The sequence below is a fragment of the Manis pentadactyla genome, chromosome 9, assembly GCF_030020395.1.
Source record: "Manis pentadactyla isolate mManPen7 chromosome 9, mManPen7.hap1, whole genome shotgun sequence".
NCBI lineage: Eukaryota > Metazoa > Chordata > Mammalia > Pholidota > Manidae > Manis > Manis pentadactyla.
The window spans coordinates 86,968,377-86,987,675 of record NC_080027.1 but is presented as its reverse complement, the minus strand read 5'-3'; the positions used below and the strand labels follow the sequence as shown (position 1 = coordinate 86,987,675).

Genomic DNA, 19,299 nt, shown 5'->3' with positions numbered 1-19,299 from the left:
AAATTTGATGTCATTTTAATGACATGAAGAAAGATGTAGGGACTTACTAGAAAAGTCCGAGGTAAAAATAAAGACTTACCTACTCACCCCTCATTACACCAGTCTTCCTCCTGCTCTTCTCTGGTTTTAGGACAAGCCCTACAGCCTACACAGCAGAGCAGCTAAAAACAGTCCTCCAATTCTGACCCTTCTTACCTCTGATCTTGGACAAGATACTTTTTTCCAAGTCTCAGTTTACTCACCTACCTCTTGTGAGCATTAATGTGACATAATTTGTTAAAGCCCTGAGTCTAGAACATTTTAAATGCTCATAAATTCAGGCTGCCATCTCTCCCCTCACCTGGCCTGTTCTAGGAGTGGTGGACTCTTAAGTCTTGCTTATCTAGCAGTAGTACTGGCTCTTCCAAAACTACCCATGAACAGCACTGGGAACACTGAGACTCACTGAGTCACTTTTATTGAGAACTATAGTTTTAGGAACATACCACAGAAATAATTCTTTAACTGGATTGGTTTCTCTGAATTTGAAGTGAGGACCTTAGAATGTGGGTGGTCCCCTAACTTCCAAACTGATCAATGATCTTCTGTATCCACTTCTTCAGGCGGAACACATGTGTGTAGAAGCCATATTTTCCATCCCTGTCACAGCCTTCACCCCATGAGACGATGCCCAGTTGATACCAGCGGTTGTTATAGGGGCTCTGGGGAAGAAACAGGATTTCCAAGAGACAAGCCCAAGGTAGTGTCAATATTACCCTGTCAGGCAACTATTTCTGAAAATGAGTCCCTTCTTATCCAATCCCCGCCAAAGATCAACCCACCAGCTCTTTCTTGGCTTTAAAGAAACTTACCTTCATGACAAAGGGTCCCCCGCTGTCACCTTCACAAGCATCACCTCGTTTCCCTTCATTGGGCTTGTAACCTTGATAGAGAACAGCAGTGCTCAGGAGCATAGCTCAGACTGTAGCCACTCCCCTCCAAAATGGACAACTGGTAGGGATCCACTAGACTTCTAGTCATCCTTGACTCCTCATTTCCTCGGCCCACACAGCCAATCCTTTACCAAATCTTGTCAACTCTATCTTCAACATACATGCCAAGTCCAGCCACGGACCACTTCTGCCCCTGTTCACATCACATACCTTTCCCAGAACTACTAGTTTCCCTATTTCTACTTTTGCCCACCTACAATCCATTCACCACCCAACAGGCAGAATGACTTAAATATGTTAGATTTACAAGGAGCTGAGGATATTGGCAGTTGCCCTTATTCAAATATCCCCATATGTCTTTCACAAGCAATACAGAACAACATGAAGAACAACAACAAAAGCTACATAAAAAAACCCACCTTCAACATAACTAGATTACAGAGGACACCCATATGTCAAATCAATTTAAGATACTTAATTGTATAGCTAATGTTAATAAGTTAATTAATAAATTAACCAAACTTATGTGAAGGTGAGGATGGAAAAAAATCTACTAGATAAAAGAAGTGGGTGAATTAGGAATTTTGTAAATGACCTCAAATATTCAAAATGAATAGGTGAAAAATAAATCCAAATATACAGTAGGAAAACAAAAATAAGAAACACCTCAGATAATAAAAATTTTTGTGCCAAAATACAACCATGAAACAGAAGAAAACTAACTGAATTTAATTTCCTCTAGCAAATTTTTGACATGTGACAAAATACCTAGAATCAGAAATTCAAAAATTAAAAATAAATGGGCAAAACAATAGGAAGAAATGGAAAACAGAAAGTGGCTCAAATAGAACTCAGACCAAAGAAAAAATCTGAGTCCCTTAAGAAGAAAAATAAAATGGAACAGAACTGACATTTATAAAAGTAATTGAGGAAAACTTCACAGAAATAAAAGATTATACATATTGAATGGATGTACTAGGTACTTGGCAAAACTGACCTAAAACACTCTAAAACATAGCCTAATAAAACTATTGTACTTCAAAGATAAAGGAAAAACCCTCAAGGCCTCCAAGCAAAAGGACCAAATACCTTACAAGTTCCCAAGAATTACACAGGCATCAGACTTTTCGAAAACAGCATATATAACAAGCAACAATAAAGCTCTATTTTCAAAAAATTCAAGGAAAGAAAATGTGAACCACAGATCTTATATCCAAACAAGCGGACCTTCAGATGTCAAGGCTACAGAAAGTTTATAAACGTATAAGAATTCAGGAATGGCCATCCTGCCTAAAGAAATCTACAGATTCAATGCAATCCCTATCAAAATACCAAAAGCATTCTTCAAAGAACTAGAGCAAATACTTCTAAAATTCATATGGAACCACAAAAGACCCCAAGTAGCCAAAGCAATCCTGAGAAGGAAGAATAAAGTGGGTGGGGGATTATGCTCCCCAACTTCAAGCTCTACTACAAAGCCACAGTAATCAAGACAATTTGGTACTGGCACAAGAACAGACCCACAGACCAGTGGAACATACTAGAGAGCCCAGATATAAAGCCAAGCATATACGGTCAATTAATATATGATAAAGGAGCCATGGGGAAACAACAGCCTCTTCAACAATTGATGCTGGCAAAACTGGACAGCTACATGCAAGAGAATGAAACTGGACTATTGTCTAACCCCATACACAAAAGTAAACTCGAAATGGATCAAAAACCTGAATGTAAGTCATGAAACCATAAAACTCTTAGAAGAAAACATTCAGGCAAGGGAAACAAAAGTAAAAAACAACAAATGGGACTACATCAAGCTAAAAAGCTTCTGTACAGCAAAGGACACCATCAGCAGAACAAAAAGGCATCCTACAGTATGGGAGAATATATTTGTAAATGACATATCCAACAAGGGGTTAACATCCAAAATATATAAAGAACTCACACACCTCAACACCCAAAAGACAAATAACCCTATTAAAAAATGGGCAGAGGATATGAACAGATACTTCTCCAAAGAAGAAATTCAGATGGCCAACAGGCATGCAAAAAGATGCTCCACATTGCTAATTATCAGGGAAATGCAAATTAAAACCACAATGAGCTATCACATCACACCAGTTAGGATGGCCAACATCGAAAACACTAGGAACAAGAAATGCTGGCGAGAATGCAGAGAAAGGGGAATGTAAACTAGTTCAACCACTGTGGAAAGCAATATGGAGGTTCCTCAAAAAACTAAAAGTAGAAATACCATTTGACCCAGAAATTCCACCCCTAGGAATTTACCCAAAGAAAACAACTTCTCAGATTCAAAAAGACATATGCACCCCTATGTTTATCACAGCACTATTTACAATAGCCAAGATATGGAAGCAATCTAAGTGTCCATGAGTAAATGAATGAATAAACAAGATGTGGTACATATACACAATGGAATACTACTCAGCCATAAGAAGAAAACAAATCCTACCATTTGCAACACATGGATGGAGCTAGAGGGTATTATACTCAGTGAAATAAGTCAGGCAAAGACAGACAGATACCAAACAATTTCCCTCATTTGTGGAGTATAACAACGAAGCAAAACTGAAGGAACAAAATAGCAGCAGACTCACAGACTCCAAGAAGGGAGTAGTGGTTGCCAAAGGGGAGGGGTGGAGGAGGGCGGGTGTGGATGTGGGGAGAAGGGGATTGAGGGGTATTATGATTGGCACACATGGTGTGTGTGGGGTCACAGGGAAGACAGTGTAGCACAGAGAAGACAAGTAGGGACTCTGTGGCATCTTGCTACACTGATGGACAGTGGCTGCAATGGGGTATTGGGGGGACTCGATAATAAGGGTGAATGTAGTAACCACATTGTTTTTCTTGTGAAATCTTTGTGGGAGTGTATATCAATGATACCTTAATAAAAAAAAAAAAAGAACTCAGGGAATTCGATACCCATAACCCTTCTTGAAGAATCTGTTAGTGCACAAGCTTCATCCAACCAAGAAATAAATGCTTCAGCAAAAGGACTGACTGTCCTAACAAATAGAAAAAAAAAATGCAACTAAAAATATGAAAGAGAAAGAGAAAAGTAAATGCTCTGATTGTTGTGTAGCCAGTGGGTATGAGAGACAAATAAAATATTATAGAAGAAAATAAGGAATGAAGGGCATGTCAAACAGGTGGAAGGCCAAAGATAATCCATAAGACAAAAATGCAAACCATATAAAATATACAAATATTATAAATTTTTTTAAATAAAGAAAACATCACAGGGTAAAAACACAACAAATGAACATAATGCACAAAATAATATGAGAGTTAATACTAATTCAATCATATCAGTGAATATGAATGGGTTTAACTTGTTTATTAAAAATATTTTTAATTTGACTCACAAAGCAAGATGCTAGCTACTATGCTTTATACAAGAAACTTTAAGAAACAAAGTGATTCACAGAACTAAAATTAAAAGCATGGGCAAAGGTATATCAGGCGAATGGAAACAAAAAGAAAACAGGGATCATGATCCTGAAACTGAAGATAATTTAAAGAAAGGACCGTTTTTAAATGCTTAAAACCACAATTCAAAATGAATAAATAAGTTATGAATATCTGCACCAAATAACACAGCAACCACTCTTATAAAGTAAAAGACTCTAAGTAATGCAAGGAGACAGATAAAAATATATTAATAAAAGAATTTAACACAAACTCATTACAAGACAGATCCAATGAACTGAAAATAAAAAGGATATAAATGACCTAAATAACAAGTAAGAAGTAACATTTACAGATACATATCAGACTGTACACATGGATAATAGAAAACATGCCTACACACCTTCAGCACACATATAAAATTTATAGAAATACACCTCTCTCCCTCTCAAAAAAAATCAGTTCCATAAAGTAGAAATATTATAGATACTGTTGGATCATAATGCAGCAAAAACGCAAAATTATTCACAAAATCAAAACACAGAAGAGCCCCCCCATTTGGAAATTTAAAAACCTCCTATTAAAAAACTTGAGTAAAAAAGGAGTACAGACTGAAATCACAGAATTTCTAAAAAATAATAATAATGAAAACACTACACAGTGTTTTTTATGGACAGAGGAAAATGCATAACCCTACTTAATAAAAAATGAATATCCAAAATAAACAAAATTGTCAGCTCAAAACACTGAGAACAGCAAAGTAAAACAAATGAAGCGTAAGGAAGAAAAAATTTTGAGAGCTAAAAGCAGAAATTAATAAAGTACAGTATTGAAAAATAGGCTTAATTAACAAGTGAAATTCCTAAGTGTCTTTTGTTTGTTTTTGCAACCACTAGCTAATTTGCTCAAGAGAAACAAGCAAGAAAAACACAAATCTATAAAATAAGATGCCAAGGAGAAAAAAAATCATAATTGCAGCACTCAGACTTGAACCTAATGGGAAGACATTTCTTGTCCTTGGATAGAATGACTCAACATCAAAAAGATGTCTTCTCCCTAAATTAATTGATAAATTTAACATAATCTCAATAAAAACACCTACAAATTTACTTTAATGGAGCTAAACAAGTTAATACTGAAGTTTACATGGAAAAACAAACATGCAAGAAATGCCAGGAAAGGACTCGAAAAGAAGAACTGCAAGAGACAACAAGCCCTACCAGATGTTAAGATAGACTCTGAAGCCTCTATAATTCAAACAGAATAGAAAACTGAAGAGGAGAACAGAACAGAATGTCTTCGAATAGAAACAGACTTAACTTAAACATACATAGAAACTAAATATGTGATGAAGGTGACATCTCATATCACTGGGGCAAAGATAGAATTTTTTTTTAATCAAGGTATCATTGATCTTATGAAGGTTTCACATGAGCAACATTGTGGTTTCAACATTCACCCATATTATCAAGTGGCCCCCTGACCCCAGTGCTATCACAGTCCATCAAGTGTAGTAAAATGCTGTAGAGTCATTACCTGTCTTCCTGCTGTACTGCCTTCCCTGTGACCTACCTATATTGTGTGCCCCTTATCCTCTTCTATATGCCCCTTAATCCTCTTCTACCTGCCCCCACCACCCATCCTCCCCAAACCCCTCCCTTTGGTAACCGCCAGTCCCTTCTTGAAGTCTGAGTCTGCTGCTGTTTTGTTCCTTCAGTTTTGCTTCATTATTATACTCCACAAATGAGGGAAATCATTTGGTATTTGTCTTTCTCCGCCTGGCTTATTTCACTGAGCATAATACCCTCTAGCTCCATCCATGTTGTTGCAAATGGTAGGATCTGTTTTCTTCTTATGGTTGAATAATATTCCATTGTGTATATGTACCACATCTTCTTTATCCATTCTTTACTGATGGACACTTCGGTTGCTTCCATATCTTGGCTATTGTAAATAGTGCTGTGATAAACATAGGGGTGCATCTGTCTTTTTGAATCTGGGATCTTGTTTTCTTCAGGTAAATTCCTAGGAGTGGAATTCCTGGGTCAAATGGTATTTAAATTTTTAGTTTTTTGAGGAACCTCCATATTGCTTTCCACAACAGTATAGGAGGGTTCCCCTTTCTCCGCATCCTCACCAGCATTTGTTGTTTTTTGTCTTTTGGATGTTGGCCATCCTAACTGGTCTGAGGTGATACCTCCATGTGGTTTTAATTTGCATTTCCCTGATAATTAGCAATGTGGAGCATCTTTTCACATGCCTGTTGGCCATCTGAATTTCTTCTTTGCACAAGTGTCTGTTTAGATCCTCCAACCATTTTTTGATCAGGTTATAAAGATAGAATTTTTAATAAATGATGTAGGAACAGCTGGTTAGCCATTTGAAAAAAGATATATTAGATCCATACCTTGCATCACATACAAGAATAAAGTACAAGTGACACAGAGAAATGAAACCAAGTACTAAAAGAAAACATGAATGAGTTTCTCTATGATCTGGGTATAAGGACTCAGAATCCAGATGCAATAAAATGAAACATTAATAAGTTTGACTATATAAGACAATTTTAACTGAAAGGCAAGAAATATATAAAGGTTAAAAAACTAACAAACTGGGAGGAAATTTCTGCAATGTGTATGACAAAGAAATGCTTTATATTACTAACATATGAAGAACTCAAGATTGATGGGAAAGGGACAAAAATGGGCAAAAACACATGAATAGAAATTGACAAAAAATAATATAAAAATGGTTGTTAAGCATATGAAAAGATGTTCAACTGCAAAATATTGGAAACAATCTAAATGCCCATACACAGAAAATGGTTGGATAAACTATGATGCATCCATATAATGGAATATAATGTGGCTATAAACATTTTTTTTTAAGAATAAGGAAAAACTCTACAAACAATATGGTGTGAATTTCCAGGATACATTAAGTGAAAAATAAAACAAAGAACAAAAGAATATCTATAGTATGCTGCCCAGAGTGTAAGAAAGGAGAAATAAGAAAACATACATGTGTCTGCTCATATGTACAAAAAGAAACACATGGATGGATAAGAAGAAACAAAAATAGGTACAGAGGTTGGTATTTGCATTTATATTTTCTAGTTCTGACTATTAAAAGGGCCTAGAAGCAATGACAGCCCAATCACAATGTGTATCCCTGGCCCCAGACCCTGGTTTTTAAATACCTTTCTCCACTAGAAGGAAAATGGGATGACCCTGGAACATCCTGCTGTCCCAAAAGCAAGAAAGTACTCAGAGAACAACAGGGACAGCTCCATAAGTCACAGAGTCCAGGCTGAAGGGACTCCCACCAGCCTAAACTGAGATAATTTGAAAATCAAATAACAATAGTAACAAATTATAACCCTTAGAATAAAGTAAGGACCCATGAGACCACACTGATAGAATGAAAGAAAGGAAAGGTGTTCCTTACAATAAAGTGTAGAAGGAACAACAGAATTAGAGAATCACCATTTGGCAGCCACTGTAGTCGAGAGAAGGATTTGATGATAAACAGGATAGACACTATCAAAGTTGCTCCCCACAAGATATTTATTAATTACAAAGAGAAAAAGAGAACTTTACAATGAAAAACCTGGCCAATGCAGACACCACCTTAACCAAGAGGCCTAAATTAATCTCTGACCAGTTATGGGAAAAAGTGACATCACGTGTGCTAATGGGACACACTAAAAGGGACACAACATCATTCAGCCTGAATCTGCTCATGAGAAAAACACAGACAAAGTAAGTTGAGGACCAATCTACAGAATAACTGGCCTATACTTGTCAAATATGTCAAGGTTATAGAAGACAAAAAATGGGTGATACTAAATACAATGTGTGATCTTGGATCCTGGATAAGAAAAACATTTTTTTCTTTTGTTATAAAAGCCATTAGTAAGTAGGAAAATTGGATAATACTTTAATAAGGTCTATAGATTAGAGAGCGGTATTGTATCATTGTTAATTTCCTGATTTTAATCATTATACTGTGGTTATATAAGGACATCTTGTTTTTTGGAAATACTCAAGTATATGGATAAACAGACGTCATATGTATAATTTGTTCTCAAACAGCACATGTGTATGTGTGTGTGTATTTATAAACGGAAGTTGGGGGCAGGATCTGGATAACATTATACAAGAATTCTTTGTATTAGTTTTGCAACTTTTCTGTGACTCTGAAATAACACTAAAATTTAAAAATTAAGTTAGAAAATTTACTATTTATTCACCTGTCCCAAACCTTCCAATAACTTCCTACCTCAAAAAAAACAGTCTTTCAAGCCCTAAAGGAAGTGTCGATCTCAGCCTGCCCACCTCTTTCCCCTTATCTGCTGCCCTTCCTGTATTTACTGCACTCTAGCCACACAGGGCTCCCTGCTGCTCCTCAAACCTGCCCAGCATGTTTCTACCTCAGGGTCTTTGCACCGGCTGCCCCTCAGCCTGCAGTATACTTCCTGTAGATTGCTTCACTCCTTCATTGCTAGTCTCTTCTCAGAGAAGCCTTCTCCAGCCTTCTCCAACCACTCTATTGAGATGATCACCCCAGTCTCCATCTCTCTCTCCCTTACTCTGCTTCATTTTTCTTCTTAGCATGGATTGCTCTTCTAGATCTGTTTATTGACACGCCTTCCCTCTAGGAAGGAAGCTCTCTGAGGACACAGCCATTGTCCATTTGGGTCCTTGTTGTAAACCTGGGAATACTCCCTGGATCATAGTAGGTGCTCAATAATTGAATGAATGAATGGCTTTGCCTGTACCTGTAGCCTTGTGTGGCTATCCGGGCTATTGACAACTTAGCAAGTAACTAGCAGCCTGCCTAACACTTTATATACAGTATCTTACGTACACTATCCTCACACAACCTCATGGGATAAAGGCTTTTTTCTTCATCTTACAGAGAAAGAAACTGAGCCTCCAAGGGGTTAAGCAACTTTCCCCAAAGCCACATAGCCTGCAAGTGATTGGACCCAGGACTTGAACAGGCCCATGCTCTTAAAATGTCTCAGAACCCCACCCGGAGGCCTGTCTGTTCCCTCCTGCCTTGCCGCTCCCAGGGCACTTGCCAGCACAGAACATGTTGTCTGTGATGCGGATCCGAGTGGAGGCCTTGCAGACCTGCTGCTCCACAATGGGCAGGTTCACCACCTGCAGGACACTGGGCTGCACCTCACCAACGCTGGTTGTCCACATTTCCTTCAGGTTGCCCCAGCCTGTCACACGCCCTTTGTATCCATCCCGGAGCAGTCTTTGGGGAAGGGAGAAGGAGCTAGTGAGAACCAACACCTCCAGGAGCTTCCTGGCCCCAACACCATCCCTTAGAGGCCTGAGTCTAAAATACCAGAACAGAGAGAACATTGGGGTACACTCCAAGACACTGAGGCCTGGGAAAGGAAGGAACTTCTACAAGGCTACTCAGGGTTTGTCAGGCCCAGAACCCAGCCAGGGGCCCAGAGCCTTACCTGTACACTGTCTCCTTGTCAGGCAGGCACACAGGGTGGATGTAGTTGCTGAAGGTGATGGGCTTCTTGAGCTTCAGCAAGGCAATATCGCGGTCCAGGTTTTCCCTCCAGTTGTACCTGGGATGGATGTAGATCTTTTCCAGCATGGAGATCTTTTCAATGCTTCGCTCATACCTGTACAGACCCCAAAAGAGAGACAGAGAAGCTGTGGGCCACCCAGTGCAGGTTGGCTGGTTCCCTAGGGAAGGAAACTGCCTGCCCTCTGTCTCTGGGAGGCAGGGTGACAGTGGGCCAGCAGTGAAGGGAGAGGGCTGGCTCCTGCCTTGGCAGACCCCCTGGCAGCTTTTTTCTTGGCCTGAAGTTGCACAGAGCTTTGGAGTCAAACAGTCCAGGCAGATAAGGAGAGAAGGTAAGCCGTAGGCCTCGGTCTAAACAGCCTCTAGTTAGAGGTCACACCTGGGCCACAGCCTGGCCTGGAAAGGAGCTCTCCACGAGGTGTTAGTTTCTCTGTTCCTAGCTCCAAGCCTCAGTAGGTGTGGTCAAATGGACTGTACAGTAGAAATGGATGGGTTTTCTATTGTGGGAGATGTACAGCCATCTCCCACATACCCCAGCACCCCTCACGATCACTCTGGAGGACTCAGACCCCTGCCAGGCACCACGGTCCCCAGTTCTATACCTGGTGCGAGAGTGCTTGCCAATGCGCACCAGAAGGTCATTCTCAGTGAAGTTCTTGTCCCAAGGTGGGTATAGGAGACAGTGGGCAGCAGTGAGGACCCAGCGGTCACTAATGAGGCTGGCCCCACACAGCAGCTCCTGGGGACTCTTCCGGAAAAGCATCACCTGCCTGGGAGGGGGCACAGGAGGCATTATGAGCTGGGGGTCTGCCCCTCCACCAGCTCTAGAAGTATAAAGTCCCAGGTTTAAGAATTAACTGGAAAGAGCTGCCTGCTGGGCCCAGACCCCAGACTGATTTGGCTGCCCTTGGGGACTGGGGCATCCATATGACACCAAGGGACTGCCTTCCGCTTAACACACACACACACACACACCCTTCTTCCACTGGGGCATCCATATGACACCCTTGGGGACTGGGGCATCCATATGACACCAAGGGACTGCCTTCTGCTTAACACACACACACACACACACACACACCCTTCTTCCACTGGGGCATCCATATGACACCAAGGGACTGCCTTCTGCTTAACACACACACACACACACACACACACACACAAACACACACACACCCTTCTTCCACTGGGGCATCCATATGACACCCTTGGGGACTGGGGCATCCATATGACACCAAGGGACTGCCTTCTGCTTAACACACACACACACACACACACACACACACACACACACACACACACCCTTCTTCCACTGGGGCATCCATATGACACCAAGGGACTGCCTTCCACTTAACACACACACACACACACCCTTCTTCCACTCCAGAGTACACACACACACACACACACACACACACACACACCCTTCTTCCACTCCAGAGTATACACAGCTCTGGGGTCAGAAGAACTCGATTCAAGTCCTGCTGTGCAACCCATTCACAATGTCACTTAGACAAGACACTTAGGTTCTCTGAGCCCCAGTTTCTCCTCTGAATATGAGAAGTAATAAACCCCATCTCAAAAGATTGCAGTAAGTGTTCCATAAGCTGTAGACCTCTGCTATCTTAACCTAAGAAGCCAAGGCCTGCAGGGAAGAGAGGAGGCCCTAGGGGTGGGAGCAGGAGCAGGCAGATGCTGCAGCCCAGTGGAGGAGGCGACACCCAGACGCACCAGGGTGCTAAGCCGATCTCCGCGTTCCAGCCCTCCACAATGCGCCCATCGATATAGGAATCGAATAGCTCGTGTTCCGTTTTGTCCTCCACCGACTTCTTCTCAAACAGAGGCCGCAGCCCACAGTCTGCAGAACAAACTGTAAGGCGAGGTGCCCTATGCCGCCACCGCCCCGCACCCTGCCCACACTCCACCTCACCTGCCTCCCCTGAGCCGAAAGTCCTTTCATTGAAGAAGGTCTGGAACTCCTGGATGGAGGTGCGACCCTCAATGGCCGAGTCCAGGTCCTCACCAGGCCTATCTCCTGCCTCCTCGTCCACTAGATCTTCTGTAGGGACCCAGGCATTGGCTGGGGCTGGGGCTGGGGCTGGGCCGAGCCATTTCTCACCCACCCACTAGACCTGCGCAAACCTCCAACAGGCCTTGGAGGCCATTTGGTGTTGAGGTTAAGAGCACAAGTGCACCTGGGTTTAAGCAACTTAACTTCTCGGGCCTCAGTTTACTCAGCTGTAAAATGGAGCTAGGTCTACCCCCACCTGGTGAATGTAAGGCTGTAATGAGGGCACTTAAATCTGTGCATGGCAAGCCTTAGATATGGGAAGGATTTGTAGCCTCTCCAGGCTTTGTCCTCTGTCTCAGTTCCCGGCCTGGCCCTCTCACCGCAATAGTCAAGGTCGCAGTACTCCATGACAAGAGGCTCCCCGGACACGTAGCACCACGCGCCCTCCTCGTCCCCGTCTGGGTTGCGGCAGTAGTTCTCCTCCAGAGGCACTGTGGGGCTGAAGTCCTTGTCCTTGCTCAGGGCCTTGACCTGCCTGCTGGCCCAGGCCAGGCAGGGGGACCCGAGTGCAGTCACTGCCAGGCGGCCCTGGTACTGCTGGCCTCGCTCAGGGATGCACTGCTTCGACGGAGATGACAGATTCACTAGGGAGCCTCCCACGCGTGGAGTCAGCTCCACAGTGACGCCCCCCTGGCCTGGTGGGTGAGGAGCAGGGAACAAAGTGTGTGGGACCACATGTGGAGCCAGACAGATAGGATGTTAATCCCTGCCTCGCTCCTCCTTCCTATATGACCTCCAGCAACTTAAACTCTCTGAGCTTCAGTCCGCTTGCCTATAAAGGGATTATTAATGCCGTTCTTGCAGGGTTGGTGAGAGATTTAAACAAAATATAGGTGATCACAAGCCAGAGAAAGTAACTAGGTTTCACCTCCTCGGCTCTCTGATCTACTGGAAGTGACTGTCTGCAGTCTTGTCTACCCAGGCAGTAGGTCCATTTCAGCATGCCTGCCACAAATGTGTGTGTGTGTGTGTGTATGCAGGGGCAGGGTTGGTATATAGGAGATGTTTTTGCTGTTACCATGGCTGGTGACCTGCTACATAAGACCAGTCTCAGGCTGAGACACTGAGACCCACAGGGATGCACCAAGGACAAATAACAGTCATGTTTGGTAGTCTGATTACTGCACTAATTCCTTACCCCTGCCTGGATCCATATCCTTTGCCCTGTGATTTTATAGGCAAAGGTGTACTTCTCCACCTCTTGATTTTGGCTTTGACCATGTGGCTCACTCTGGCCAATGGAACACGGGCAGAGCTAACTACCAGTTCTGAGCCTGGTCTTACAACATGTTGTGTGTTTCTGCTTGCCATTTCTTACTTCTGCCCTCACCATGGGAAGATTGTGGCATTCTGCCTCAGCCCTAGCATAAGCAATGTGGAGCAGACCGTGACCCAACCCTCACAAGAAGCCTAGCTCCACCTAGCCTATGTCAGTGAACCCCACAGACACACGAGTGAGCACAGCTGAACATAAGAAATAACTGCTTATTGGCGTTATGTCCCTAAGCTCTTGCAGTTGGCCATGATTTTGTGGGGTTTGCAGCACTACTGTGGCTGCTGGCACATCACAGGGAAGAGTAGTGGCAGAATCATGCAGTGCTGGACTCTGTAAGGCTAGCTGTGAGGTGCCCAGAAAAGGGTGCCTGGGCTGAAGTGGCTAGGGAGGGCTTCATTGGGGGAAGGGTGCCTTGAGCAGGAAGGAAAGCCTATTTGCAGGGAGACAGCCTGGATTATAGGGCTTGAAGGTAGCTAGGATCTTGGTTGCCATCCCAGGCTGCCAGACCCCATGAAGACCCCTGGACCTTGGCCATGGATTGTCAGTTGCCCCTAACTTACCACAGACAGAGATGCTGCACTCTTCCCTCCGCACAGTGGGGTTTGTAGTGTAGCACCAGGGCCCAGTGGTACTGCCATCTGGGTTGCGGCAGAAATTCTCCTGTAGGTCGGCCCCAGGGTGAGTGGTGGAGTTTATTCTAGAATAGGAAATTGCTCAGCATAAGACCATGCCCATCCCTCAACCCTGCCCATATCTCCAGGCCCCCTGTGCTCAGCAGGCTGGCAAAGAGACCTGCCCAACACTCACTCAGGTTTATGTGGGTAGCGACTCCTCCATAGCTGGCACTCGATGCCTGATCGGGTGAAACTCACATTGCCTCGGTAGTTTGTACCCAGACCTTCAGCACAGTTACCTGCAGAGATTCCAGTCCAGGCCTCTTACCCTGAGGATTTTGCTCCCCCTGCCCTAGCAAAGTTCTGTCCATCCCCTCCAAGCCACTTCTGGTGCATGGCCCTTAGCCTGCCTTTACTTAGCACCTCCTCTGCAACCAGTTCTCCAATCTGTTGAACAGCAATCACCAAATATGCCCTGAGTGCCCATGTGACAGCCATTGACAGGCACCATGCCGGGTACTAAGGACATAGCAATGAGTAAGACAGGCATAGTCAAGGTGGGCCCCTGCCCTCATGGAGCTCCATTCAGTGGCTTCTCATGGCAAGCAGGTTGAAGAATCTGGCCCTGCTCTACAGTTCTGTTATTTTAGTTCCCTGTGCCTCAGGCCTCTGCACACACTGTTTTCTCTGCCTTGGAATGCTCTTGTTTATTTGTCAATACCTGCAAATCCAGGTAAAACCCTATTTCTCTTGGAGCTGTCCCTGATTCTGCCAGCAAACTACCGGCTCCTTTCCTAGCATTCCAGTAGCACCTGGAACAGAACTTTCCAGCAATCACTTTGGTGTTTTGGATTTTTGTTTTCCTATAACATTTCCTATGAAACTGTTAGTTCCTTGGTCCCCTTAAAATCCCCAGCACTTGACATAGTGCCTCGCACCTAGCAGGGAAATGTCTGTTGAATAAGTCATTTAACAAATGAAAGTATGGGCAGTGATGAAAGAGTCCCACATAGGAAGCCATGTTGTCATGCTACCTGTGTAGTCAGAATGCTGTGGAGGAGAGAGGAGGCTCCCACAGGCCCAGCAAAGTGGTAGCATTTATCTGGTCCTTTAAGGGTAGGGAAATTTTCAGTGGGCAGTGATGGTGGCTCCAGGGGAGGAAGACAATGCAAACAAAGGCCAGGAAGTAGAAACATCTTGGCATGTTTAGAGAAGTGCTTGCTGTCAGGGTAGCTGGGGGTCCAGGTTGATGGTGCAATGGGAGCTAAGGCTAGAAGGGAAGGTTAAGGCCAGAACCTGCAAAGTTCACCAGGCTAAGATACCTGTGCTTTATTCTGGAGCAATGGGGAGCCACTCAAGGTTCTGGAAAATGAATGTGACATCATCTGTACCCTGGAGATCTGGGAAGGCCGACCAATGTGGGCAGGGGCTCATATGAGAATGAGGCCATAAACATTAATTCATTATCCATTCATTCATTTGTTCTTCCAACATTAATCAGCTTACTGACTGGGAGGTACAGAGTACAGAGCACACAGGCACAAAGATACAACCTTGAGCACAGGAGCAAAACAATGTCACATACTAGAGGTTGCCACTGCAGGGCACAACTCCTAACCCACCCTACTGTCCTCCCAGGTTATTCCCCTTGTGTCCTGTCCCCATCCCACAGCAGTTCCTCACCTTCCAGACACTCAGTGAGCTTTTCTCGAGGTTTCCTCACCGACTCGCAAGCTGGAAAAGATCCAGAAACACCTTTGGGGTTGGGGTAGGGAAAGGATGGGCTCAAATAAAGGGTGGATGGGATGACATCCAGAAACAGAGAGATGAACAGACAGATGGATAGAAGGAAGGAAAGAGACATGGATGGAGGGATGGTGACTGGATGGACCAGAAGATCCTCTGGGGTAGAACAGTCTCTAACTTGTGCCCCAGGACTCCCTCCCCGGAGCAAACCCCCCCAGTGCTCACCTGTGTACTTGGCCCAGAATGCATCCTGAAAAACAAGGGCTGGCATGAGGCTGTGGCAAAGGCCTGTTGGTTTTGTTTTTCAGTAAACTTCATGTCTCCCGTGTACACTTTCCTCTGTCCCTTACCCTGGGCCCGCAGGGGTCAGGCTCTGGGGAGGTTCACAGCAATTTCCTACTTTTGTTTCCCAAAGCCCAAGCCCACTGGGAACAAGAGTATTTGAGGAGATGGGAGGTTCCCCACTCCAACCAAGACTGAGATTCCCTTGGGTGGGGTGGACAAGTGGGCATGGGGCCTAGGCAGAGGCCCAAGAAACAGAAAGGCCGCTCTGGCTCTGGAACACCAGGCCAAGGCCCCGAGCTCTTGGCCTCTCCAGAGTCCCACACCCAAGGGTGACACAGACCTAACAGGAAAGCTGAAGCTGAGAGGCCACGTGGGGCAGGGGCTCCAGAGAGCCCATTGTAGACAGATGTCTGAGGACTGAGGAGGCCTCCGGGGTCCTGGAGCCTCACCAAACCCTGGGACCTTGACACAGCCCAGGCGTTGGGACCTCAGAGAAAGGATGAGATTGCTCATGTTGGCAGCCCAGTGAAATGGGACAGAGATGAAATTCAGTTATCAACAGTTAGAGCTGTGGCGTCCCTCACTCCCCTCATCTGTGGCCCTAGAGCTGGGCCTGCTCAGAGGCACCCTGAGCCTCAGGCCTCACCGTGGCGCTGGGGGACTCCAGGGCCTCGAAGGCCTCCTCGTAGCTGCACTGCTCCTCCACGCACTCTCGCTCCAGGTTGCCCTTGCGCACCTCCTCCAGGAAGCCACTGTTGGCACGTCGGACCCGCTGGAGCAGCAATAGTGCTTGCTGAGGGGCCAGGAACACTGTGGTAGGAGGGATGTGGGAATGTGGCCTCAGAGAGCCAGGCTGTCTTGGCCATCAGGCTGCTGGCTTCCAAAAGATGTCTGGGATGGCACAGAGCCCCAAAGACTGCTAACAGTAGCCTGCTAGTAACCCTCCTTTCATTGTTTGCCCCAGCCCACTCCCCATATTGCAAAAGAGGAGCAGTCACATCGTCTGTTCAACCCTGAGCGCCAACTCATTCCCTAAGCTGGCACCTAAGCTAAGACATCCCTAAGATGTCTGGGGGCCAGTACTGTCATCTGTCAAGACTCCAGCCCATGGACCTACATCCCAGTCAGCCAGCCTGTCCCAGATCCCGTGTTCCCCTTACCATTCTGGCTGTGCACAAGGCTAAATAAGGTGGCCAGGGCCAGGCAGCCAGGTAGACACAGGCCTCGGACGTGCGCCATTGTGTGTCAGCTCCAGGACTCTGAGGGCTCATCCTGACCCCTCTGGGTTAATGTTGAACTAACATGAAGAAATCAATGGAGAGGGAGAGGTCAGCAGGTCAGGGCCATGAAGACAAGTGGATAGATAGTCCACCCCTGCCACCCGGAAGGACAGGTCCACCTAGAGGACAATGAATGGTCTGGGAGGAAGTCACAAAGGGAACAGCAGTGAACTGCCCTCACCCAGCCCCTCCTGCCCTGACACACAGGCCAGCTTGGGCCAGGAGGGCCACATGATATTCCTGAGGCTCCTTCCAACCCTAACACATGGTGACAGCTACTTTAATCTCTGTGTGCCTCCATTCCTTATCTGTACAATGGGAATAGTACTTTGCTGTGAGGACTAAAGGAGATCATGAATGTAAAGTCCATGAACTATAGTAGGTGCTTAATAATAAGTAAATATACTGGTGTAAACCAATGGGGAGGTTTGTGTAATCACAACACAGAGATACAAGAAAACAAAGACTAGGTGAGAGCTGCCCACCGGCCCCAGGACACAGTGGGGGCAGGCCGGCACCATCTCCCCAGCCTCTCAGGCACTGATGTAGGGCTCTTATTTCCCCTTTTCTGTCTGGGAATTGTGGAGGTATGTTTAAATGTAGTGGTTGCCTGGGAGCAGGAGCCAGCTCCAGGGCCTCTTGGGCCTCTGGTCTACTTCCATCTCCCAGGACAAGCTGCCTGACCCAGAACAAGGACCAGCCCAAATCCTCAGGTCTCCATGGCAAGGCCCCTCCCTCTCCCTGCCCATCTGCCCTGGGCCAGGCCTGGAGTGGCTGCTGGTCCTACACTGCCCATCCCCCACCCCTGCTCTCATCCCTCCTGCATTTCCTGTTTGCATCATACTAGGTAAATATTAGTCCTGGCCCTAATTAGGACAGAGGGACAAAGAGCAGGAACACTGAGAGCACAGGTTCTTACCTTGCTGTCCTTCAGGCCTGGCAGTTTGGGGTCTAAAAGAAGTCATATACAGTCTGGGAACATCATGGGGAGGGGCCCAGTGCAGAGCAGGCGAGAGAGATGGTTAGCAGAGAACTGGGGACCAGGACTCCCACAAATCTGCTTAATTCCTGGGTGGCCCAGTTCACATATTTGTATATGTAAACATAAATACATACATACATATAAATATATACCTATTTTTCTATACACTTTTAATTGATGTCTAACTTATTTACAGTAATGTTAGAACAAATCCTGTTTAGCTCAAATTTTTATACATACACACATGTAACTGCCACCAGACTGAGAGAGTGTATCCTCATCCCCAACAGACTCTTTCACGTCATCCCTTAGACGAACCACTGAATACCATCACTGTAGATCAGTTCTGCCTGTTTCTGAACTTCATGTAATGGAAACCTACAGCTTATACCTATTTGAGTCTGACCTCTCACTCAGCATGTTTCTGAGATTCACTCATGTTGTGTGTACCAGTTCCTTTTAAAGCTGCATAGTACCTCATTGTATGAATACAGCCTGTTTTATTCATTCACTCATATGATGAGGGGCATCTGGATTAGTTTCCAGTTTTGGTATAATGACTAGAGCTGCCGTGATCCATGTGTAAATTCTCTGGTGTAGATAAGCAGTGGTTTCTGTTGGGTGTATGCCCGGGCGTGGATTTGCTGGTTAAGTCACTCGGACAAATAGTTGTCTTCAGTGGTTGGCTGAACTAGCTTCCACTCCCACTACAATGTGTGAGTTCCAGTTGCTCATATCCTCACCAATCTCTAGGTTCTCCATCACTCACGTTAACTGCTGTGATGGATATGTAGGTGTCTTATTGTGGTTTTAATTTGTAGTTCCTGTTTTCTAATTGACAATGAACCTACTTTTTTTTTAGTGCAATGGTGAAAAGATCTCACCTCACTAATTTCTTAAAAAATTACATACTGAGTACAAAGGGGGCAGGGCTCCTGACAAGTGGAGAGAAGAATGGTGTGGCTTCACCCTACCTGCTTCAAGGCAGGTGATCCTCCTTTCCCTGAGGAGCTGACCAGCTGAGCCAGTGCTGAATCACCTGGAGAGAGGGATAAGAGGCAAGAGGAGGGGCAGCTGGCAGGGAGGCCAAAGCAGCTGGCACATGGCGCCTCTTCTCCTGAG

General features: G+C 45.0%; 1 protein-coding gene across 3 annotated transcripts; it reads right to left on the bottom strand.

Annotated features, from left to right (window-relative positions):
- Window positions 1–440: 440 nt before the first annotated feature.
- On the bottom strand, window positions 441–19,097 carry F2 (coagulation factor II, thrombin). Of its 3 annotated transcripts, XM_036891860.2 has the most exons (15): window positions 18,115–19,097; window positions 17,076–17,212; window positions 16,562–16,725; window positions 15,856–15,880; window positions 15,568–15,618; window positions 14,078–14,183; window positions 13,831–13,967; window positions 12,315–12,629; window positions 11,854–11,982; window positions 11,655–11,793; window positions 10,526–10,693; window positions 9,847–10,020; window positions 9,451–9,632; window positions 852–922; window positions 441–701 (listed from the first exon to the last, which is right to left on the bottom strand). In XM_036891860.2, the coding sequence occupies exons 2-15, from the start codon at window positions 17,152–17,154 to the stop codon at window positions 558–560; spliced, it is 1,884 nt and encodes a 627-aa protein (XP_036747755.1). In that variant the 5' UTR covers window positions 17,155–17,212; window positions 18,115–19,097; the 3' UTR covers window positions 441–557. The 3 variants fall into 3 exon arrangements, 2 of the variants coding, with proteins under 2 accessions (XP_036747755.1, XP_036747756.1); XM_036891861.2 differs by lacking the exon at window positions 18,115–19,097 and having other exon boundaries at window positions 11,655–11,781; XR_005026176.2 differs by lacking the exons at window positions 9,451–9,632; window positions 18,115–19,097.
- Between the last annotated feature and the right edge of the window lie 202 nt (window positions 19,098–19,299).

What these genes read in the sequence shown, in the direction of transcription:
- F2 (XM_036891860.2), bottom strand. Translation starts at nt 17,154, where the DNA reads ATGGCGCACGTCCGAGGCCTGTGTCTACCTGGCTGCCTGGCCCTGGCC. An exon ending in CCTTGTGCACAGCCAGAATG is followed by an intron (nt 16,726 to 17,075) that starts GTAAGGGGAACA and finishes CTCCTACCACAG; the next exon opens with TGTTCCTGGCCCCTCAGCAA. An exon ending in GCTCACTGAGTGTCTGGAAG is followed by an intron (nt 14,184 to 15,567) that starts GTGAGGAACTGC and finishes GAATCTCTGCAG; the next exon opens with GTAACTGTGCTGAAGGTCTG.